A 23670-nucleotide genomic window follows, 5' to 3' on the forward strand; every position below is an offset into this window, starting at 1 on the left:
TTTCTTCTTCTGTTGTGCCCACATGCTTTCACATGATGTGATGTTGTTCTCTGTCGAGGGTCACTTTAGTGCTGCATCTTTCCCCTCTCTACACTGGTTGGATTTCCTCCCTCAGAGGCACACCCTCAAAGTCAACAGTGAAGTCTCACCTCACAAATCTCCTTCTGGGCAACGAATATCCAGGGAATGACCTGACCCGAGGGTAAAAGCATCTTCAGCTGCTCAACAGTTTCTACCTGCAGTTTGGTATACTGGTCACTGCTCTCTGTCAGGTAGACATCAATGATCTTCTCGCCAAGGATCTTCCTGAGGAGGTAGCTGCCTCTGTCCTTCACACTCAGCACAACATTGAAGAAGTTGCTCATTTCATGCCAGAGACGGAGGTAGTGGAGCTGGGAGAGGTGATCACGCATCCTCAGGAACTCAGCCAGCGGTCCTCCCGCCAGCAGGTCAGCACTGAAGGCCCAGTTAAGGTACCTGAGCTGCCGGGGTACCTCAGGGAACCTCTGACACTGCAGCATTGAGGCCGCTTTGATGAGGGGAATGGAGGAATCGTGCAGGGGGAAGACGCACTCCCCCTGCAGCCCTGCTGTCCGTTGATCCTTGGCTGACTGAGAACCACAAAGCTGCCTCGGTGACAGGAGGCAGCCTAGCCCATCCTGCTTAGGGGGAGTGGGCTGAGGGCCAGATGGCTGGTGCTGGCTGCAGTCCTGTCCACTCTGGGCTTTCAGTTTGTCTGGAGGCCGGGGGGCAGTAACCTTACAGGCAGGCAGCCCCCACAGGAGGCTCTTGTGAGCCTTGCTTGAGTACGGCTGTGCGATGCCCTCAGATCGTTTGATGACCATTCTTGGTTTGGGGGAAATTTCCAGAGCCTCTCCTTGAGACCCCTTTCCCCCATTCACCCACAGAACAGCACCATACTCCTTCACCTTCCGCAGACTCTGCTTGCAGTGTTCAACGAAACGAGGCAACCAGTATCCCTTCAGTTGCTCCAGGGCCTGCTGCTGCACTTTTGCCAGGAAATCCCTCCTGGTTCGGAAATGTTCCTTTGACAATGGGATATCTTTTGATCCACAAAATTGAGCCCCTGTCCCAGAGAAAGAGATAAAAACACATTTCAGGTGAGTTTCAGGGTGATGTCAGATATAGTTTTTTTTACACACACACACACACAGAGTAGTGGGTGCCAAGAAAGCATTGCCAGGGGTGGTGTGCAGCCTGGAGCAATAGGGACATTCAAAAGTCTTTTAAATAGACACATTTATGTAAGAAATAAAGAGGGTTATGTGCTATGGAGGAGGGAAGGGTTAGATTGATGTGGAGGAGGTTTACATAGGCTGGTACAACATCGAGGGGTTAAGGTCCTGCCCTGTGCTGTAATGTTCTATGTTCTCAAAGAGGAGAAAGAAACATGAAATTTCAGGCATCTCCTCTTACTTATCCCTCCAACAGAGCCCCACCAAAACGTAACAAACCATTGTATCATACACCATCTCTGAACTCATCATTTCCGGTCACCTCCCTGGCATAACCTCCAACCTTATTGTTTCCCAACCCCACACCACTTGATTCTACCTCCTACTCAAGATCCACAAATCCAATTGTCCCAGCAGACCCATTGGCTCTGCATGCTCCAGCCCTACTGAATTGGTCTCTGCTTACCTAGAGTCCATTTTGTTCCCCAGTCCAGTCCCTCCCCACCTACATGCTAGACACCACACACCTCCATCACTTCAACAACTTCCAGTTCCCTGAACTCGATTGCCTCATGTTTACCATGGACATCCAATCCCTATGCACCTCCTTTGTTTCTTTCTGGACAATAGACCCAACCAGCACCCCCCCCCCTCCACCACCACCCTCCTCTTGCTGGCAGAACTTGTCATCACCCTCAATAATTTCTCCTTTAACTCATCTCACTTTGTACCCACATGGGCCCCAGCTATGCTTGCCTTTTTGTTGGCTACATGGAGCAATCCATGCAACAAGCCAACACAGGCAAGGCCCCTAAAATCTTTGACAACTACTTTGGTACTGCCCTCATGCACTCATGATGATCTTGTTGAATTCATCAACTTTGCTGCCAACTTCTACCCCAACCTCAAATTCACTTGGTCTATCTCTAGCAACACTCTCCCTTTCCTTGATCATCTTGGAAGACAAACTCTTCACAGACATCTTCTACAAACCTGCCTACTCCCACAGCTACCTCAACTACACCTCTTCACTCCCTGTCCCCTTTCTTTTCTTTTTCAATCTTTTTATTAACATTTTATAATATACACAGCTCAAGAATAGAAATAACACAATTAAAGTGTTATGTCCAAGTCTACATAGTATAAGTATTGTGTATAAATTCCAAAGAGTGAAAATATGACATATTAGAAATAATTCTCCAACCAAAGAAAACAGAGATAAAGGAATATTTAAAATATATATAAAAAACCCAACTAATCTACTAAATTAAAAATATATATAATAAAATTAAATTAAAATAAAAACCGAATGGCCTATCCTGAGGATTTGTCGAATAGTTTAAAACATAGCTTCGGTCCACATGTACAGATAACAAAAACTATATTAAGTCCTGGACGAAGCCCTGGAGAAAATAATAGGCAAAGATTTCCCATTGGATCCAGTGTTGTTCCTGCTGGGAAATATGATGGACATTACAATGAAGCTGGGGACTTACAATGAAGCTGTCCAAATTTCAAATCCAATTTGTAATGGTCGTGTTGGCAGTGGCTAGGAAGTGCACAGCAGCTAACATGAAGTCCGACTCAGTTTGAGCATTGCACAGTGGAATGCAGAAATGCAGAGCTGTGTTCCCCTGGAGAAGATTACCTACAATTTCAGGAAAAAGCATAGTACTTTCCTTAAAATTTGGAAATCGTATCTAAATTTCAGAGGTGCACAGCTCTAGGGTGGGCCATCTTGCCTCGCAGCCTAAATCCATCCCATCCCAATCTGGAAAAAAAAAGCCACAGATAGGATATTGACTGGGTCATAGGGCGCCGGGGCATAACAAATCTGCATATCCTGACTTATGTTTTTAACGTTTGTTATGTGGTCTGTTGTGTGTGATAAGGGGAGAGAAGGGTTAAAAAATGCTCCGTCTCATTGGTGAACCTTGTACAGAAATAATGACTGTAAGTTTGGATGAATGTTGATCTCTGTACAAGTTTGAGTTTGAAAATTGATAAATAAAATATAAAAAGAATTATATTACGTCTGGAAAGTAAGAGTTAATTCATAGAATAACACCAGTTAAATCCCATGAAAGTAATCAATAAATGGTTTCCATGCTTCTTCAAATTTAGTAGTTGTACCTAAAGTACAATTTCTGATATTTTCTAGATTTAAGAAAGACAACATGAAATCACCTTGTTCCCTATAAGGATTCTATTCCATTCTCTCAATTCCTCTGTTGCATCTGCACCCAGGATGAGGTCTTCCATGTCAGATCATCAGAGATGTCCTCCTTCTTCAAACACCATGGCTTTCCCTCTACCACCATCAACTCAGCACTCACCCACATATTCTCCATTATCTACACATCTGCCCTGGCTCCCTCCGCCCCCACGCACAACAAAGATTGATTCCTCTTGTCCTTACCCACCATCCCACCAACCTCTACAACCAATGCATCCTCCCCTCCTCCATTTCTGCCACCTACCATTAGACACATATTCCCCTTTGCTCTCCTCTTTATCTTCCACAGGGACTGCTCCTTCCATGACTCCCTTGTCCACTCCTCCCTTCTCACTAATCATCCTCTTGGTACTGTTATGGGCCCAGAGGACCCCAAAACCCAGCAGCAATAGAAATTCACCAAGACAAATGGTTACTTAAATGAAAGATACTTTTAATTTTCTTTTAAACATAAAAACAGAATCAAACTTTAACTTATTACTATTAACTTAACCTAACTTAACTCCCTTCTAATTCTAAGCGCACATGTATGTAATGTTTGTATAAGTTCAGAAAAGTTCTTTGATTCACAGTCCATTCTCACTTCTAACTCCTCCAAGTTCACAAGTATCGAGCAATTCTTATACTGTGCACAGAATTTAACATTTATGAATCTTCACCAGGCTTTGGTGCTTGAAAGGTAAATGGTTACCACTCAGGAAGGTTCTTGTTGGTTTTCAGAGAGAGATTTGTTGCTCTTTGGACACAAACTGTTTCCTTCCGATCAGCCACTTCAGTATCTTGCCGAAGAAACTTGCCCCCTCGGGATTTTCCAGATGATAACCTCTTTCTTTCAGGTCACCATAGAGTTCCTTTTCTGTTTTCCTTATTTCAAGTGAAACATTATACAACCAGTCTTCTCCTCTTATTTGGACCCAAGGGCTTTGAACAGGCTGAACTAAGAACTCACAACCCATCTTCAAAATGTTTTTTTTTCCCACAAGCTTGCCAGCTTGTCATGTTCCAGTCCCAGATGCTGAACTGTAAAACTGAATTCTCTCTCTCTCAACGAAAACCACATGGCCCTCTTAGAACAGCCAACTGTTCAGACAGACTGTGGCACTGGATCCAATCTTCTGAGTCGATTCATCTGTTGCTTTCCAAAACAATAATCCATTACACCACAGCATATTCAATTAACACCTACTCGTGAAGTCTCTATAGGCATTCTTTAAAGTTTTTTGCAAAGGCACTTGGAGCCTGGACTGCCTGGCTTGAGCAGAGCTCTGGCATTTTAAATGAGATCTGTGTTGTGAAGTGTTTGTTTGTGACCTACACTAAAAAACCTGCCACAATTTATCTCTTTTAAAATATATCAAAGTACAATATTAAATGTAACCTAATCTGTCACTTTCCCCCACAAAGGAATTTTAATGTTAAAATTCAGTTATAACTAAACTGACTTTAAAATCACTAAAGTGATAACACACAAAGTTATAACAATGTAACTCACAAACAATCTACTATCACATTATTTGTACCTCTGATATGTTTAATTTGCATTTTATATTCTTCCAATATTAAACTCCAGTTTAACAATATTCTGTTCTTATTCTTCATTTTATTCAAAAACACTAGAGGATTGTGGTCAGTAAATATCACAATTAGTTCATGAGTGGTACCGAGATATACATCAAAATTCTGCAGAGCAAGTATTATCAACAACAGTTCCTTCTCAATGGTGGAATAGTTCCTTTGATGAACATTGAATTTTTTTGAAAAGTAGGCATCTGGATGGTCAATTTCATTATGTTCTTGTAATAAAATTGCACCTGCTTCCCCCTCACTGGCATCCACTGCTAAAGAAAATAGTTTGTCAAAAATCAGCAGATTTTAAAACGTGTAATGGCATAGCATTCTCCTTTAAATTTTCTAAAGCTCTCTGACAAACTTTAATCCACACAAATTTCTCCCCTTTCTTCAAAAGATTGGCCGCAGAGTCTGTCCACCACAATAGTATGGATCTTCCAGTGGCCACCCATTTCAATTCCCTTGCTGGCATTCCCTTGCCAACCAGATGGCATTAATATTTACCTCTCTGGTTTTTGTTAAACCCCCCCCCCCCAACACTTCTTTCCTCGTCGCCTTCCCCCAGCTCTGTCTCTCTCCCTTTTCCCTGTCTCTTTTCGCAGACATAATCAATCCTCACCTCTCCCCTTATCATATCCAATTAACACCTTTTGTTGGTCTGGACTCCTCCCCTGGCCAGAACTTTCTCTATTCTGAGATTTCCTGCTTCTGGCTAATTCTGCTTATTCCTTGAAGGAGGGCTCAGACTTGAAACTTCAGCAATATATTTTGTCTCCTATGGACACTGAAAGACCGGCTGGGTTCCTCTAGCATTTTGGTGTGATTTTACTACAAACACAGCGTCTGAAGACTTCCGTGTTTCAAGAAGGAAATCAGATCAGCTTTATTACTGTGTTCAAAGTTGGACACCTCACTATAGGAAGGATTTGGAAGCTTGAGAGAGGATGCAGAGCCTGGAATGGAGAACATGTCTTATGAATTAAGTTTGAGTAAGCTTGGGCTGGAATGGCGGAGGATGAGAGGTGACAATCAAGGTGCGTAAGATACTAAGAGGATTATACAGGGTGGACAGCATCATTTCTGGAGGGCAGCAGTAGCAAAGTTTTGGGAAGTTGTGGGTGCCTGGAATGCATTAACAGGATGGTGATGGAGGCTGGTACAATAGACTCTTAGATAGGCACATGAATGGAAGAAAATTAAAGGGTTATGGGTGTGAGTGAAGGGTTAGATTGATCATTTAATAGATTTATATAGGTCAAAACAACACTGTGGGCTGAGGGGCCTGTTTTGTGTTCTTCTGGGAATCTAAAGCAAAGGATGGTGGCAACTGAAATATCTTTTAGTAAGGGCTGCCATACTGAAAGCCACATTCCCTTTTCACCTTGAGCTTTGGTTTTCAATGGGCAGAGCAGAATGAGGCCGCAGGAACACCTTGGCCCTCCCCAATAGGAAGCACAGCTCACTTTCCTGTCAAAGCTGTTAAGGCCATGCATCAAGTTTAAAATTTCTTTGATAGCCAGCCAGCAACTTTTAAAAACCATAAAGATTTCGGTAAATAATTAGAAACAGTAACTTTTAAACTTTTACAACACTATAAATCACATAGAAACCATTAAAGACATTGGAATAATTTGCAGTAAGTAAGAATTGTAACTTAACTTACCTCTTACCCCATAAATCAGGTCGTGATTCTCAGGGTAGTTGAATGGAGGTCCTAATGTGACACCAGTAAAAATACAAAAGGCTGGAGAAATTCTGCAGGTCAAACTGTCCTTTATGCCCGACGTTTTGGGCTTGAGAGCCCTTCAAAATCTTTGCTACATAAAGGACTCTGTTTGACCTGCTGAGTTTCTTCAACTTTTTGTGTTTTTACTTCAACCACGGTGTCTACAGAATTTTATGATTTACTTCCAATACAACACCTGCTCTATCTGACATAGGATTGGAAGAAAGGATTCCCCATTTGGAATCTCAGCAATTGTGGGCCCTCCCATTGGTCATCACATGCAATGAAAATAACTTACTGAAACCTAAGGAAATCAGGCATGTTCCCAATGTCTCTTAGGAATTCTCAGAGGCTGTGATGGACCTGGCTAGGTTTGTCACCTTCTGAGATCCTGGGCACTTAAATTCCCAAACCAGGCAATGATGCACTCAGTCAGTAATCTTCCCACAGTGAACCTGTAGAAGTTTGATTGAAGCATGTCTGACAACATGCTGAATCTCCTCAGACTCCTTAGAAAAAGAGACAAGCAAGGATGGTGCTAGCTAATATGGCCTTAGTATGAGTAGCAACAGGAAGAGTGGTGAGCGACTATGATAGAGAGTGCTACACAAGTGACTTAGTTGCAGCTATTGCTGTGACTGGACACCTTTCATTAGACTGTCAATCCCTTACCAGTAACAGGTGCACAGGTGGTCATGACAATGGAGCCATCCTGCAGGTGAGTGGCCTGTAGTGTGCGGAGCTGGGTGAAGTACTGGTCTCGCTGGTTGATGTCGGTCTCATCGAGCTGCAGCATCCTCTCCATTCTGATCCAGAACTCCACCAGCTCTGCCCCTGTGCAACAAACGCCACACCCAGTCATTGTCCATTTGTTCTCAAAGCTCCAACAGCATGCAGACCGTGCACAAGGAGCTAGGGATTGGTGTCTACCCTCACCTCCTGTCATCCATGCATTTGCCTACCATTTGTCCCCAGGAGGAACGAGCGAAAGCGCTTCATTCCCCGCACGCTCCCAATGCACTTTCTCAGCAGCCACTGATCTCGTGTCTCACTTGTCTGTGCCTCTTCTGTGGAAACAAAATGGGAACAGAAAGGTTCAGTGGTTCAACAGATGACCTGTTCTGGACCTCCAACACCTCCTCATTAGGAGGGTGCAGCAGTACCTAAATCAGCGGTTCTCAACCTTTTTCTTTCCACTCACATACCACTTTAAGTAATCCCAATGCCATTGGTGCTCTGTGATTAGTAAGGGATTGCTTAAGGTTGTATGCGAGTGGGAAGGGAAGATTGAGAATTGCTGCTCAAGACCTAATTGTTACTGAAATATTTTGCTTGAGAAAAATTGTCATTGGCCCATTTCCTTTGGAGTTATGAAACCATGCATATAACAAGTCAATTAAGTACAATTAAAACAGTGGTTTATAAACTTTTTCTTCCCACCCACATACCATCTTAAGCAATCCCATACTAATCACAGAGCACTTATGGCATAGGGAATACTTAAAGTAGTATGTGAATGGAAGTAAAAAAGGTTGAGAACCACTGGCCTAAATGTTCTAAGGAAGTTGGGTACAGCTACTGGCCCCATCTTGACAACTGGATGTGTCCTGACCTGCTGCATTATTGTGTAGTACAGCAGCTGTAAAGGTTCAGACTGGAAGTAAATACAGAGGATAATTGAGAAAATCACTGAGTCTCCCTTTCCTCCTTTGACAACATTCACCAGGAGCGTTGCTTAAATGGGGCTCAAAGAATTATTGAAAACTCTTTCCATTCATCATACATATCTCTGACCCACTACCATCAAGAAGGAGGGACAGGTCATAGTATACTTAACAGAACCAGAATTATCAATAAAAGAATTACATAAGAAATTGAAGGAATATGGAGAAGTATCGGGGTACAAGATCAACGCAAATAAAAGTGAAGCGATGTCAATGAATAATGTGGATTTCACAAAGTTTAAGAAAGAATCGCCATTTAAATGGCAAACACAAGCAATCCGATATCTAGGTATTCATCTAGATAATAATCTAGGCCATCTATACAAATTAAATTATCAGCCATTAATGAAGAAATTACAAAATGACTTAGAACATTGGAAGGATTTACCACTAACACAGATAGGAAGGGTAAATTGCATTAAAATGAATATCTTCCCAAGGATACAATACCTATTTCAATCGTTACCAATTCACCTAACAGAGAAATTCTTCAAGGAGCTAAAGAAAATAATAAGGAAATTCTTATAGAAAGGGGGGAAACTGAGGATAGCACTAGATAAATTAACAGAATGGTACAAACAAGGGGACTTACAGCTACCAAACTTTAAGAATTATTATAGAGCAGCACAATTAAGATACCTATCAGATTTTTATCAAACAAGGGAAAAACCAGATTGGACCAGATTAGAGCTAGATCAAATAGGGGAGAAGGTACCAGAATATATACTTTATACGTCGGATGAAAAGCTGGTGCAACATAGGAATTCACCAGTACTGCACCATTTGCTCAAAATCTGGAAGAAGATTCACGTAGAAAGGAAAAAAAACAAATTATCAACTACCAAAATTAATATTGATGCAAAATCAACTAATCCTTTTCACAATAGATAACCTTTCCTTTAGAGAATGGGAGAGAAAAGGGATCAAAAGAATAGAAATTGTTTTTTGGGAAATAATTTATTATCTTTTGAACAAATGAAATACAAATATGGAATAACTCACGGTACAATGTTTGCATATCACCAACTGAAAACCTACTTGAAGGACAAATTGGGAAGCAAGCTGAGGTTACCAGAAGGAAGCAGTTTTGAATATGTGATTACAGACAGAATGATAATTAAAATATTTATAACAAACATGTACATCAAACTGCAAGAGAAAGAGAACGATGAAATAAGCTGTAAACCCAAACAAAAGTGTGACAAGATCTAAACAAAGATTAAAAAATGAAAAATGGGAAAAGCTATGCTCCGGAACTATGAGAAATACAATAAACATGAGGTTACGCATGATACAATATAATTGGTTACACAGGCTATATATCACGCCCCAAAAGTTAAATAAATGGGACTCAAAAGTATCAGATAGATGTTTTTGCTGTAAGAAAGAAACGGGAACAACAGTACGTGCAATTTGGGCATGTGAGAAAGTGGAAAAAGTTTTGGGAAGATCTAAATCAGGTATTAAATAAAATCACAAAAAAAACATACCAAAAAATCCAGAGATCTTTCTTCTAAGTAATATAAGAAGTAAAGAACTTGACCTCGATTTGGATGAAGCACAAAGAAGATTTATTATGATAGCCTTAGCTATAGCAAAAAAATGTATAATATCAACCTGGAAATCAGAAGAGAGCCTGAGAATACAGCAATGGTACATAGAAATGAATAAATGTATTCCATTGGAAAAAATAACATATAATTTAAGAAATAACATCAAAGTATTCGAACAAATTTTGGAACCATATATGGAACACAACAGAGAGGTCCTACCGCAGACTCCACCCCCCAAAATGACAGAATAAGAAGAAGATGAAATGAACTGACCCAGTGTGTAAAAGTAGAAGACACAAATTTCTTGTTTATTTTCATTGTGTGATGACATTGTTTAATGGGTTTAATGTATCATATATGTTGAACGTTTAATGGGTAGGGAGGGGGGGTGGGAAGGAGGGAGGGAAGGGAGGGGGGAAAAGGGGAGAAAATGACACTGTGTATATTCAAGAGGGAAATGCTTATGTGTATTTTGGTCAATATGGTTCATAATGTGAACAATTTAAAAAAAAATTTTAATTGTTATAATGTTCTATATTTTAACAAATTACAAGCTTAAAAAAAAAGGAGGGACAGGAGCATCAAAATTAGGACTGCCAGGCTGGGAAATAGCTTCTTCCCTCAGGCTGTGAGATTGATGAATGGTGTCCTGTAACTGAGTAAATCATCCTAAAAATTCATATATTATATATTTATTTAAAATTATATCTTTATGTCTATATGATTATTATGTGTGTGTATCATTGTCTGGAGAACAGTTGTTTTGTTGGGTTGTATATGTAGTCAGAAGATCATAAACTTGAACCAGGGAATGGCTCCCAGCAAGCCTTTTCAGTAGATCAGCTGCATGTCTTGGCTTATATCCCAATGTTGCAACAAGCACAAGCATTGACATTTTTTTGTTTTTTCATTTCTGCACGTCACCGAGAAAGCCAGCATTTATTGCCTGACACTTTGGGAAGTGGGGGGTGTCCTGCCTTCTTGACCTGCTGCAGACCTTTTGATGAAGATGTGCCCATGGCACCGTTGGAGAGAGAGCTCCGGAATTTGGACCCAGTGATTGTGAGGGTCCAGCCACAGTGGGGGAATCTGCTGGGATTAGTGTTTCCATGGTAAATGTCTGCAGATGCTGTGATTGTGTCAAAAACACAGAAACGCTGGAGGAACTCAGCAGGTCTCACAGGGTCCATAAGAGGCAAAAATATACAGTATAACTGATGTTCTGGGACTGAGCCCTTCTTCAAGGTATGAGTATAAAGCAGGCAGGTGCCTGAATTAAAAGGCTGGGCAGATGGGAAGAATGGGCAGAAGGACGAGTACAGACCAACAGATAGAAGGTGTTAATTGGTTATAATAGGAAGGAGAGAGGAAAGGTGGGTCCTGTTCTTCTGTTGGAGCTTGTAGAAACTGAACACAGTACTTTGGGAGGGAGTCAACTGAAGTGCAACCCAGTCATGATGCAGGTTTCTTGAGACCAAGGTTATATTAGATTGGGCCTCGCATTTATATTCTTATTTATTGATTTTTTTTATTTTCCTTAACCCTGTCATTTTTATTTGGCTCAAGCTTTTTATTGCTTTTGTCCAGTTTACTCCCTTTCTAGGAATAGACAAAAGTAAGTTTGATAATTCAAGGCAAATGTCTCAGAGCGCCTTCATCCCTAACATCGAAGTACTCGAGATGGAAGAGGCCGACAGCATCGAGTCCACGCTGCTGAAGATCCAGCTGCGCTGGGTGGGTGACGTCTCCAGAATGGAGGACCATCGCCTTCCCAAGATCGTATTATACGGCGAGCTCTCCACTGGCCACCGTGACAGAGGTGCACCAAAGAAGAGGTACAAGGACTGCCTAAATAAATCTCTTGGTGCCTGCCACATTGACCACCGCCAGTGGGCTGATATTGCCTCAAACCGTGCATCTTGGCGCCTCACAGTTCGGCGGGCAGCAACCTCCTTTGAAGAAGACCGCAGAGCCCACCTCACTGACAAAAGACAAAGGAGGAAAAACCCAACACCCAACCCCAACCAACCAATTTTCCCCTGCAACCGCTGCAACCGTGTCTGCCTGTCCCGCATCGGACTTGTCAGCCACAAACGAGCCTGCAGCTGACGTAAATCTTCGTCCATAAATCTTCGTCCGCGAAGCCAAGCCAAAGAAAGAAAGATTGTATCTCAGGATTGTGAGGGGGACTTGGATGTGGAGGATGAAGGTGAAGGTTTGAGGATATGGAGTTAGGGGAGGTGGTGAGCAATGTGGATGAGGATCGGGGTTAGTACTTGAGCAGTAGTTTAAACATCTTGAACATTCTGACCTCTAATTGTACAGTGGTTAGATCTCAACACTGTCCTCCTCAGCTTAGTAACTTGTACCCTTCCTGTTTATAAAAAGAAAGTGATTTTCTGCCCTGTTTTTAACAAAGAACATTCAATATGACCATTTCTCTTTCTCAATACCTCATGTCTCTCCTCCCTTAACCTTGATGCCTTTGTATCCAGCTATCTATTCATCTCCTCCCCAACAACTTGTCCTTCTGTGGTGTAGAATTCTACCAGTTCATCTCCCTCTAATTTAACAGATTTTTTCTTATCTCAGTTCTAAAAACCTGGTGTCCTGGAATTGAACTTTATTCTAGACCAAACATTCTCTGTTGGAGGAACACAGCAGGTCGAGCAGCATCAGTGGTTGATGTTTCAAGCCAAAACCCTTTATCTTGATAAAGTTTCTCCACTGGATTGTGTTTGGCTTCAGTTTCCAGCATCTGCAGTCTCTGGATTCTCTCCTGATTGAACATTGTTTGCCCCAGACTCCACACCTGCAGATTTTTTGTTTCTCCATTAAACTGCAAATTCTCAGAGTATGCTGACTTCTAAGAAGTTTCCTTCCTCTTTCCAAAGGGAGTTCTGTCAAACCCTCTCGCAGTACATTCTTCCTGCACTTTCAATTGTCTGTTGGCTCCGTGCTCCCTCTACCTTTCTGTCCACCTCTCCCGCCAATACCCTATTATCTCTTCACCCTGTTCCCCAGCTTTTTTCCCCTTTGATATCTCATCATCATTTTCCTTGCTAGACTCGATAAAGGGTCCCAACCTGAAATGCTGACTGACCGTTTCTGCCCATGGATGTCATGTAAGCTGCAGAATTCCTTAGGTGCCTCATTGCTTGCTCTTCATTCCTACTCTTTCAATCAGAGGGGGAAAACAAGAAAATATGCTGGCCTCTAGTGCAATATACGAACATCCTGGAGCAACTCAGCAGGTAACGCAGCATCCATGGGTAAAAGGCAGTCGATGTTTTGGGCCTGAGTCCCTCTTCAGGGATGTTTGAAATCTCGCAGACATCTGAATAAAAAGGTGGGGGGAAGAGGTGATAGGTGGATGGAGGGGGAAGAAGAGAAAGAAACTGAGAAGTGATGGAGTAAAGAGGGTAGGAGTGAAAAGGAAGGGAAAGGGTGGGGAGCTGAAGGAAGGGAGACAGAGGGATGAGGACAGAGGGATGAAGAAAGAAAGATCTGGGAAGGGGGTAAACAGAAATTGGAGAGGTTAGTATTGATGCTATCTGATTGGAAAGTGCCAAGACGGAATATCGGTGTATAAGGTGTTGATGTTCGTCTCCAACCAGAGGAAACATTTCCCCCCTCATTCAGTCTGTAGAGACCTATCAGATCTATGCCCATTGTAACAAACTCATTTTTCAAAACTAATGAATAACGTTCTAGTTGTCAATTATACAACAACCTTTTCAACAGGAATCTGTGTGTACACCTCCTATGAAAAATATATTCATATAGCAAGAACCACTAAGAAAAAGCAGCATAAAAAGAGAAAATGGAATAGGATCTCTCAACAAGATGACATAAAATGCCTTTATGACAGTGAAGTTCGCTTCAAATGAGAGCACAGCGAGATGCTATCAATTGAAATGCAACAATGCTCAGAAATTAATTGATGCCCAAGATGTATCTGTTGGTTGGGACTTGGGTGGGGGGGGGAGAACTCCCCACATTGCTTTGCAACTATCCCAAGTGATCTTTCCACAGCCTTCCCTGAGGGTCCATTGTCCATAGATGGGACCTCCAACCACCAGCATGTACTTGGTACCACACAAGTAGGATGTGAACCAATACCTTTTGATTCAGAGACAAGAACTCATAGTACTAGAAAATTATAAAATAAAACAAAAGATAGTGAGAGGTTACAATGTTGATGAGGGGTTTGGCCTGAAAAGTCACCCATCCTTTCCCTCCCGCTGATGCTGCTCGACCCACTGAGTTCTTCCATGAGTTGAATAATAAAATCTGAAGATTCTGGGGTTGGGTTCAATACACAAACATGCTGGAGAAACTCAGCAGATCACACAGTATCCACAGGAAGTAAAAGGTAACCTACATTTCGAGCCTGGGCCCTTTATTAGCAATCTTAAGTCCTGATGAAGGGCTCAGGCCTGAAACACTGACGGCCTTTTATTTCCTCTGGATGCTGTGTGACCTGCTGAGTTTCTCTAGCACTTTTGTGATTTCCTCCAGCAGTTTGTATTTAACTTCAGATTCCAGCATCTGCAGGCTTCTGTGTGTTTCCAAGAGGTTACAATGTATGCACTTTATATTCTAAAGCTTGACAGGCAGTAGTGTACTCTAACAGACAAGCTTATACTGTTTCAGAAGAGTTGTACAAGTTTTCAGTACACTTGCTAAGCTGTATATCCTGACCTGTGCTAAATAACATTCCGTGGACTTAAAACTACCCCAAATCTCATGAGATCAGGTGACAATTTTTTAAAAATTATACATACAGCATGGTAACATGCCCTTTTGGCCCACGAGCCCATGCTGTCCAATTACAACCCCAGTACATTTTCAATGGTGGGAGGAAACCGGAGCATCGGGAGGAAAGCCATGCAGACTCAAGGAGGACATACAAACTTCTTACTGCTGTCATGGTTAGGAAATTTGATATTACATCAATGTTCAGGTCCATAATCTCTCTGGCCATAAGACATAGAGCAGAATTAGGCCATTCAGCCCAGTGTCTGCTCTGCCATTCAGATCATGGTTGATGTATTTTTCCTCTCAACCTTTGACAGCTTTACTGATCAAGAACCATCAACCTCTCCTTTAAATCTACCTAATGACTTGGTTTCCACAGCCATCTGTGGCAACAGATTCCACAAATTCACTCTCCTCTGGCTGACAAAATTTCTCCTCATCTCGTTCTAAAGGGATGTCCTATTATCCAGAGCCTGTACCCTCTGTTCCTCGACTATCCCACTAATGGAAGCATCTTCTCCATGTCCACTCTATTTAGCCCTTCCAATATTCATTTAGGTTTCGATGAGATTCCCACCCCCACCTCCCCTTCCATCTATCCAGCTGTACAAACACCAGTGAATGCAGGCCCAGAGCCATCATACCTTAACCCTCTTATACTAAGATCATTCTCATAAATCTCCTTTGGACACTCTACAATGCTGGGACATCAATCCTTAGATTTTGGGCCTAAAACTGCTCACAATACTCCAAGTGTGGTCTGACTAACACCTTGCAAAGCCTTGGCAGTACATCCTTGCTTTTATATTCTTGTTAGTAACCACTATTGTGGTTTGGGCTTGATCTTAATCAGCAGCTGGAGGGGATCTCCACCCTGTTGATCCTTTCACAGATTAGTAGGAACTCAACAGCCTAACATTTACACAAAATCTCTCTACTTGCTGGCACTCACCCTTGGATGGCTCTTGGCTGAGCCAGGTATTGGAGTCCTGTGCTTTACTGCTCAGGGAATTAGAGGACAGACCATCCTCTGAGAACTCCAGTGATGAGTGGGATTCCAATGATTCTTGAGGCACTGCCGCAATTCTGGTTACTGTGAAACAGAAATAATGTGACTGATCAGCTGGGAGTTGGAAGGAACTTCCAAGAGCAAAAGCTTCAGAAAGCACCCCGAACCAAAAACAAAATTAGTGATGGTCTCAGTGCAGTGCAGAGTATAGTTCTGGCAATGGGGAGGAAGAATAGGTTTGGTGGAAACAGCAGGAGCACGAAGTCACCTGTGGAAATCGCATATTGACCATGTGGTAATAGAGAATTAAAAAATGAAATAATTGGAAAGAGAAGCACGAAAGGTGCAGGTGGAAGAATTTTGAGCTAGCAAATAATTTCAGGAGCCAGTCAGCAGGTCAGACGGCAAAGGCCAATGCTTCATCAAAAGATAAAAAACTCTTGATGAAGGAGACAAGATATAACAGGAATGATTTGGCACAAGAAGACTATAGGGAAGGTGGAACCATCCTTCAACTAATGCCTTTCCCAATCCTATTCTCTCAAGTGTGATATACAGTATGTTATGATACAAGACAGTCATATATATTTCTTACTTGCTGCAGACACGCAGGTACATAATGTTCACCAACAACAACATTGTACATTGAATTACCACAATATGTCACAAGTCAGAAAAAAGAGATAATAAATATAAACGGTGGGTAAATAAATATTCACAACTATGCCAAGTGCTAAAATAATGTGATGTTTCAATGGTGAAGACATATCTTTCTGTGTTTCAGAACAATTAATTTTTAGGGTAGTACAAGGAGAACCTCCCTGGATTTAAAAAGAACTGTTCTTGAACCAAGTGGTGCTGGATTTCTGCCTGAGGGTAACAGCGAGGAGAGCTTGTGACCAGGGTGATGGGGGTTCTTTCTGATGTTGAGACAGCACCTCACCTAGATGTCTGCAATGCACTGGAGGTCGGTGCCTGCGATAGTCTTGGCTAAGTATGCCATTTCATGCAGCCTTCTGCATTCCATGGAACAGATGGATTCTCAATGGAGGAAAGAAAAAAAAGTCTTATTTATTTTTGGTTAATTTAGTCTGGTACAATCTAAAGCACAGGTGAAGTCCTTTTGAAAGCCAGCCAGTGTTGTAAAGAAGGAAAATCAACAGCCAACATGTGATTACATAAACTGAATGGGTGATGGATGAAGAATAAATTTTGAGCAGGTCTCCTGGAAAAACACTCCTGTTCAAAATTGGGCCATGGGATTAAATCCTACTGAGAAGGTAAACAGGGTTCTGGGTCAACCTGCTATACAACAGACAGCACCTGGGAAGTCACAGGGACCACCTGCACCACTCAGGAGTGCCAGCCTAGAGTATTTGAAATGTTAAATGTACAGAGCTGCTTTGCAGGTAAAATGTTTGGCATGCACTCACCAGTTAGGATGGGCACAGGCATGTCCAATAACAGCTGGCTCAGAATGAAGTGCAGGTGCAGGTCTGTCTTCAGGAAATGCAGCAAACGATGCTCTTCCAGCCACTTCAAAAACCCATCCACATTCTCTGTCTGAGGTCAAACACAGCAAACAGTTTTCCTTTCCACATAGACAGCAACCAGCGCCAGTAATCCAGCACTGGGAGCCTACGTTCAAAGAGAGCCCAGAGCAAAGAAGTTGTCCTCGATTTGATCAGATAATTCATCTTGCGTATTTTACCAGAGTCATACAGTTTAATGGCATGGAAAAAGACGCTTTGGTCCATCTTGTCCATGCCAACCAAGCTGTCTGCCTGATCCAGTCCCACTCACCTGCATATCTCTGTAAACCTTTCCCATCCATCAATCTGTCTGAATGTGTTTTAAACTGTTTGATCCAAGCTTGCACAGTGTAAATCACTTGGAACTACCCCAGAGCAGGGTGGCATGGTTAACATAGCGGTTAGCACAACGATATTATAGCGCCAGAGACACAGAGAATCTGTCACTGTCTCAAAAGGAATTTGTACGTTTTCCCTGTGTCCGTGTGGGTTTCCTCCAGGTGCTCCAGTTCCTCCCATGTTCCAAAGATAGATGGGGGTTGGTAGGTTAATTAGCCGCATGGGTACATTTGGGAAGCATGGGCCAGAAGGGCCTATTACCATGCTGTATCGCTAAATTTAAAAATTAAAACTGAATTAATGAACTTGGGATGTGGGAGCAGAATTACCACTGCGGGGACTGGGGCCAGATTTCTCCCTTCTATGGTGGTCTCTGCTCATTGCTCAGGCTTCACTGTGAACTGCTGTGGCTCTGGAGCTGAACATGTCGTGAACCTTGGTGTGCAGACTTACCAGGTTGGTAGGCAATTCGGGCTGAAGCTCCCAAGATTTGTCCTTTAAAACATAGACTGGAGTCTGTCCAAACACCTGGAAACCAAATCACTGTATGGTTACTGCTGCCCTCTTTCAAAAGGGATACCCTCTCTCAATGAACATTGCTTGGTTCAACCATTTAGTCACTGAGCTAACCATTACGAGTGCAGAATATTAACAAATAAAGGCAGCACATTCAAATATCGCTCACCAAGGTTTGGCATGGGAAAGAAGGAATCAATTCACACAGAGAGCAATGAAATAATGACTGAGTGCAGGTTTGATTGAAGAGTAAGTATTGCTCAGGACCTGACGTTGTCAAAACGTCTTCACTGGGATGTTTGAAGATACAATGGATACATTTCTAAAATGATACATCTTAAGGGTTGTGGGGAACTATCGCAGAAGAGCAGTTGAGGCCAGCATAGATCAGCCCTAATCATATTGAATGACAGGGCAAGCTCGAGGCCAAGTGGTCTTCTCCTGTTCTTATCGTACTCTTGAGATGGAAGTCAACCCCCTGCTTGTTATCAGTCAACACCAATAAAATGTTTTGGTATACAACAGAAGGGATAGATAGGAATATACTGAAAGGCCACAGTCAACAAATGGCACCTATGGCAGTGTAGCACTCTCTTAGTATTGCAGTAGTAAGTTACTGTTGGAATGGCATGACATTAAACAGATTCTTGCTTGGTGGCATCTCTCTCTGTCTCCTTCTCATAAGACAGATTATGCATTTAGTATAAACTCTCTGACTGCCAGAGGAAGTAGTTGATGCAGGTACCTATTGCAGTGTTTAAGAAAAACAATGTCTGGGTGGATATACAAAGCGGACGGGCTCGGAGGGACATGGGTGGAGGCATGTAGGTGGAATGAGTGTGGGTGGGACATTTTGGTCAGTGTGGACAAGTTGGCCCAAAGGGCTTTTTCCACACTGTATGACTCTATGGCTCCCACAGCTACCTAGACTACACCTCTTCCTATTCTGTAAGGAAACCATCCCATTTTTCCAATTTTTCTGTCTCTGCTGCATCTACTCTCAGTTCCAGTACATCTTCCATTCCAATACATCTGAAATATGCTCCTTTATCAGGGAACGTTATTTAGTCTCTGCACCGACAGTGGTTAATGGAGCCCTTCTTATCAACTCTTCCATTTTATGGAGTTCTGCTCTCACCCCAACACAAATTAGATGAACAGCACCTTCTATTTCACCTGGATAGACTACAAGCCAAAGAGCACGAACATTGAACAAAGATGGATTGCTGGAGGAACTCAGCAGGTCAGGCTGCAACTTTGAGGAAAATGGAGTTAACATTTTGGGCAGTGACCCTTCATTAAGACTGAACATAGGAACATAGGAAGTAGGAACAGGAGTAGGCCAAAAATGGCCCATCGAGCCTGCTCTGCCATTCAATACGATCATGGCTGATCTAATTTATGACCTAACTCCACCTACCTGCCTTCTCCCCATATCCCCTAATTCCTCTATCATGTAAAAATTTATCAAACCGAATTTTAAATATGTTTAATGAGGCAGCCTCAACCACTTCCCTGGTTAGAGAATTCCAAACATGCACTACTCTCTGGGAAAAACTATTTTTCCTCATCTCTGTCCTAAATCTACTCCCCCGAATCTTGAGACTGTGTCCTCTCGTTTTAGTTTCCCCGGCCAGCTCAAAAAACCTTCCTACATCTATCCTATCCATACCCTTCATAATCCTATATGTTTCTATAAGATCTCCTCTCATTCTTCTGAACTCGAGCGAATACAATCCTAGACGATTTAATCTTTCATCATAAGTCAACCCCTTCTTCCCAGGGATCAACCTAGTAAACCTCCTCTGGACCGTCTCCAAAGCCAGTATATCCTTCCTCAAATATGGAGACCAGAACTGGACACAGTACTCCAGGTGCGGTCTCATCAGTACCTTATACAGTTGCAACATTACCTCCCTACTCCTGAATTCAATTCCTCTAGCGATGAAGGCCAACATTCCATTTGCCTTCTTAATAACCTGCTGCACCTGCAATCTAACTTGGAGACATAACCAATATACAGAAGAGGAGGATGAGGCAGGGGCCAGTGGATGATTTATCATCAGAGGAGGGTGAAGGCTTTCCCTCCCTCCTCTATCTGGGTCCATAGGTCCTACATTCTTTATCCCTCTCTAGTCCATCTATCATCAACTAGCCCCCGTGTCGTTCCACCCTCACCTCCTTAAACTGATAATCTCCACTCTCAGTCCTGATTCAGGATCTTGACCCGAAACATCGACGATCCCTTCCCACTGAGCTCCGTCAGCCATTTTGCTCGGTTCACCTGTCCAAGCTTCTCTTCACATGGGTGAGTGAAGCCTCACCATCTCACTAGCCCCTCTTGCCTCTGTCGCTGGAGAAACTCACCGGGAGGTTGAGAAAGACGTTCAAAAAATCCACAAATATGTCGTTGTTTAGCAGTTCGAGGATGGTGGCATGACCTGTAACACAAGCATCACATGAAGAGTTAAACCAGGACCATCTAAGCCACAGGCAGAGACAGGTCTCAGGTCTCAACTCAAAGCAAAAACAAGCCAGGGCACCAAAACATTTGGTCAGGGACCACGTGGATAAACCAAGCTTGGATCCCCTCCTGAAGTCTGTGTGTAGGAGCCCACTTAGAAGTAGCTGGGCAATTCCCCTCCTCTCCACTCCCTCAGCCCACTCAATGGAGTCTGTCCATTTTATCAGGCACCAAAAATTGCCCCACCCACACTCAGCACTGCATTGTCTTCATATATACAATTATTGTTTAAACTTCTCCATCATCAGTGAGAATGCTTCCCATATGCAGAGAATGCTTAACAACCCAAGGAACTGCTCACACTAACCATCTGAAACTCTCAGTTGTACAAAACAATAGTTAGTTATTTATTTGTATCAATGAATTACTTGTCCTGCAAATGTATTGCTTGTCTGTATGTGTTTTATGTCTGGATGCGTATTTGCAAATTTTGCACCAAGGACCGGAGAACATTGTTTCGCTGGGTTGTACCTGTACAATCAGATGACAATAAAGTTGACTTGACCAATGATCAATAACTACAGAGGCACATCCTGTCTCATGAGCCTAAATGAGTTGTTTGAGGAAGTGACAAAACAAATTGAAGGTAAGGCAGCAGATATGGTGTATATGGATTTCAGTAAGACATTTGACAAGGTCCACATGAAGGCCCATCCAGAAATTCATGAGGTATGGGTGTGGTGCGCTGAGGAAGCAGCAAGCAAACACAAAACTTAAAAGACTGTACAACAAGCTTTATTCAGGTAAAAGTCTGAACACCAGTTCATGCTTCGGTGGCTTGCGTGTGACTGGCTCAGGTCTATATTCAGGTCAGCTGATTGACAGCTGGTTGGGTGGAGTCAGCCCTTAGGTGGTCTTCCTGCAGATACGGAGAATGCCCCCTGCAGTGGGCTGGTGGCCATGTCACCATATTCACTCCCATCTTAAAATTGTCCTGGGGGGGCTATGTAATGATGCCGGGAGATAGTTACAAATTATACCTACAAGTTTAGATGGTCTGGCGGCTGTCGGAGTCTCTGTGACTGTCACAGGGTTGGCTCTTGGTCAAAGGTCGGCGAGGGTGTGGTTTCTGACTGAGGGCTGGCTGGGTCCAGCGTGGTCTGGGTGGGCACCGGTGTGGGCAGCGTGGTGATTATTTGCATGTTTGTCCGCGGTGGGGGTGGCTGGGTAGGTGTGGATCGGCAGGAGTGGGGTTCATCGGAGAGGCGGAAGGAGTGGTTCGGCCCTCAAATTCTGGGTGGGCCAAGGGTACCCATGGTGGGGGGGTTTAGTCGGGTAATCATGATGCTGGGGGGTGTGCTGCCCCTCTTGTTACCAGATCCCTGGTTGAGACGGTGTCCTCACGGCCACTGGGGTACCTGATGTAGACATAGTTGTGGTTTGTGTGGAAGAGACCTGTTCGACCAGTGGGTCGGCCTTGTGGGCCCATATATGTTTGCGTAGGAGCACCAGTCCCAGAGATGTGAGCCAAGCTGGGAGTAAGATTCCAGTTGCCGATTTGCTGGGGAATGAGAAAAGGCATGCATGAGAACGACCTAATGGCATGGAGTGCCTCAGGGAGGGCATCTTGCCAGTATTCGACGGACCAGCTTTTGGACGTCAGGGCCAGGAAGACTGCCTTCCAGATCTCCCTGTTTTTACGCTCCTCCTGCCCGTGGCCCCTCGGATCGTGCAACGAGTCGCAATGCCTCGCGCTACCAGGTACTGATGCAGCTCGTCACTCATGAAGCTGGAACCCCGATCACTGTGGATGAATGCCGGGTATTCGAACATGGTCAAAATCTGCATCAGAGTCCTGATAAGGGTGGCTGTGGAGGTGTCCAGGCAAGAGATGGGGAAGGAAAAACGGGAGTACTCATCTATGACCTTGAGGCAGTAGAAGTTCTTGTTTGTGGAAGGCAGGGGTCCCTTGAAGTTGACCCTAAGCCATTCAAAGGGCTGAGTGGCTTGCACTCTGCACAGATCCTGCATGACTCGGTCATGATCCGGACTTCTTGTACGGTGAAGGGGAAGTTTCGTTACTTGATGAAATGGTACAGGCGTGTGATGCCTGGGTGACAAAGAGAGTCATGTAGCACCTGCAGCTGGTCGGCCTGCACCACCGCACAGGTCCGGGACAGGGCACCAGGAGAGTCGTTGAACTTCCCTGGACTGTACAGGATGTCGAAGCTGAACGTGGCCAGCTCGACTCTCCAGTGCAAGATCTTATTGTTTTTGATCTTGCCTTTATGGGTGGTACTGAACATGAACGCCACTCTGCATGGTCGATGAGGAGGGGGAATCTCGTGCCTGCCAGGTATTGCAGCCAGTGGCGGACTTCTTCCACGGTCGCCTGGGACTCCTTTTCAATGACGGAGTGTCCGAGGTCAGAACCGTGGAGTGTCCTGGAGAAAAAAGCCACAGATCGCCTCTTTAGGTTGAGGGTGGCTGCAAGGGCAACAACAGAGGCATCGCACTCCATCTGAAATGGAATGTCCTCATTCACGGCATGCATCATGGCATCGGTGATGTCTGCCTGATGTATGCAAATGCTGCCTGCACCTTGGGTGGAGGGGGGAGAGAAAAGGTGGTGGCCTGGACCAGAGGGTGGACCTTGTCTTCTGAGAAATGGGGGACCCACTGAGAGTAATAGGAGAAGAGCCCAAGGCACCTGTGGAGGGCCTTGAGCGTGTGGGGGAGGGGCAGATCCATTAGTGGACACATGTATCCTGGATCCAGACTGATGACACCATGTTCCACGATGTACTCAAGGATGGCGAGGCGAGGGGTGCTGAACACGCACTTCTCTTTGTTGTAAGTGAGGTTCAGCTCCTCGGCTGTCCGGAGAAATCTCTCCAGGTTGTGGTCCTGCTGGTTGTGGTCACAGATGGTGACATTGTCCAAGTACGGGAAGGTCACTCTTAGGTTGTGCTAGTTTACCATGCGGTCCATCTCCCACTGGAAAACAGTGACCCCAAACAGAACTCAGCGGAACTGGCAGAGGCG

General features: G+C 43.6%; 1 protein-coding gene across 4 annotated transcripts in view; it reads right to left on the bottom strand.

Annotated features, from left to right (window-relative positions):
- The window catches only part of LOC138763440 (regulator of G-protein signaling protein-like), a 131065-nt gene that overhangs the window by 102261 nt on the left and 5134 nt on the right, over positions 1–23670 (bottom strand). For 3 of the 4 annotated variants that reach the window (XR_011357566.1, XM_069937579.1, XM_069937578.1), the window contains exons 2-8: positions 20529–20602; positions 18099–18173; positions 17208–17337; positions 15718–15858; positions 7690–7794; positions 7400–7561; positions 150–1087 (exon numbers count right to left, since the gene is read on the bottom strand). Coding sequence is in view for 3 of the 4 variants with exons in the window: in XM_069937579.1 (XP_069793680.1) it covers positions 150–1087; positions 7400–7561; positions 7690–7794; positions 15718–15858; positions 17208–17337; positions 18099–18173; positions 20529–20602 (1625 nt within the window). In the remaining variant the exon portion in view is untranslated. Of the gene's footprint in view, positions 1–149; positions 1088–7399; positions 7562–7663; positions 7795–15717; positions 15859–17207; positions 17338–18098; positions 18174–20528; positions 20603–23670 lie in introns of those variants that run through there. The other variant, XM_069937580.1, reaches the window with a different exon arrangement.

This window comes from Narcine bancroftii, chromosome 5, assembly GCF_036971445.1.
Source record: "Narcine bancroftii isolate sNarBan1 chromosome 5, sNarBan1.hap1, whole genome shotgun sequence".
NCBI lineage: Eukaryota > Metazoa > Chordata > Chondrichthyes > Torpediniformes > Narcinidae > Narcine > Narcine bancroftii.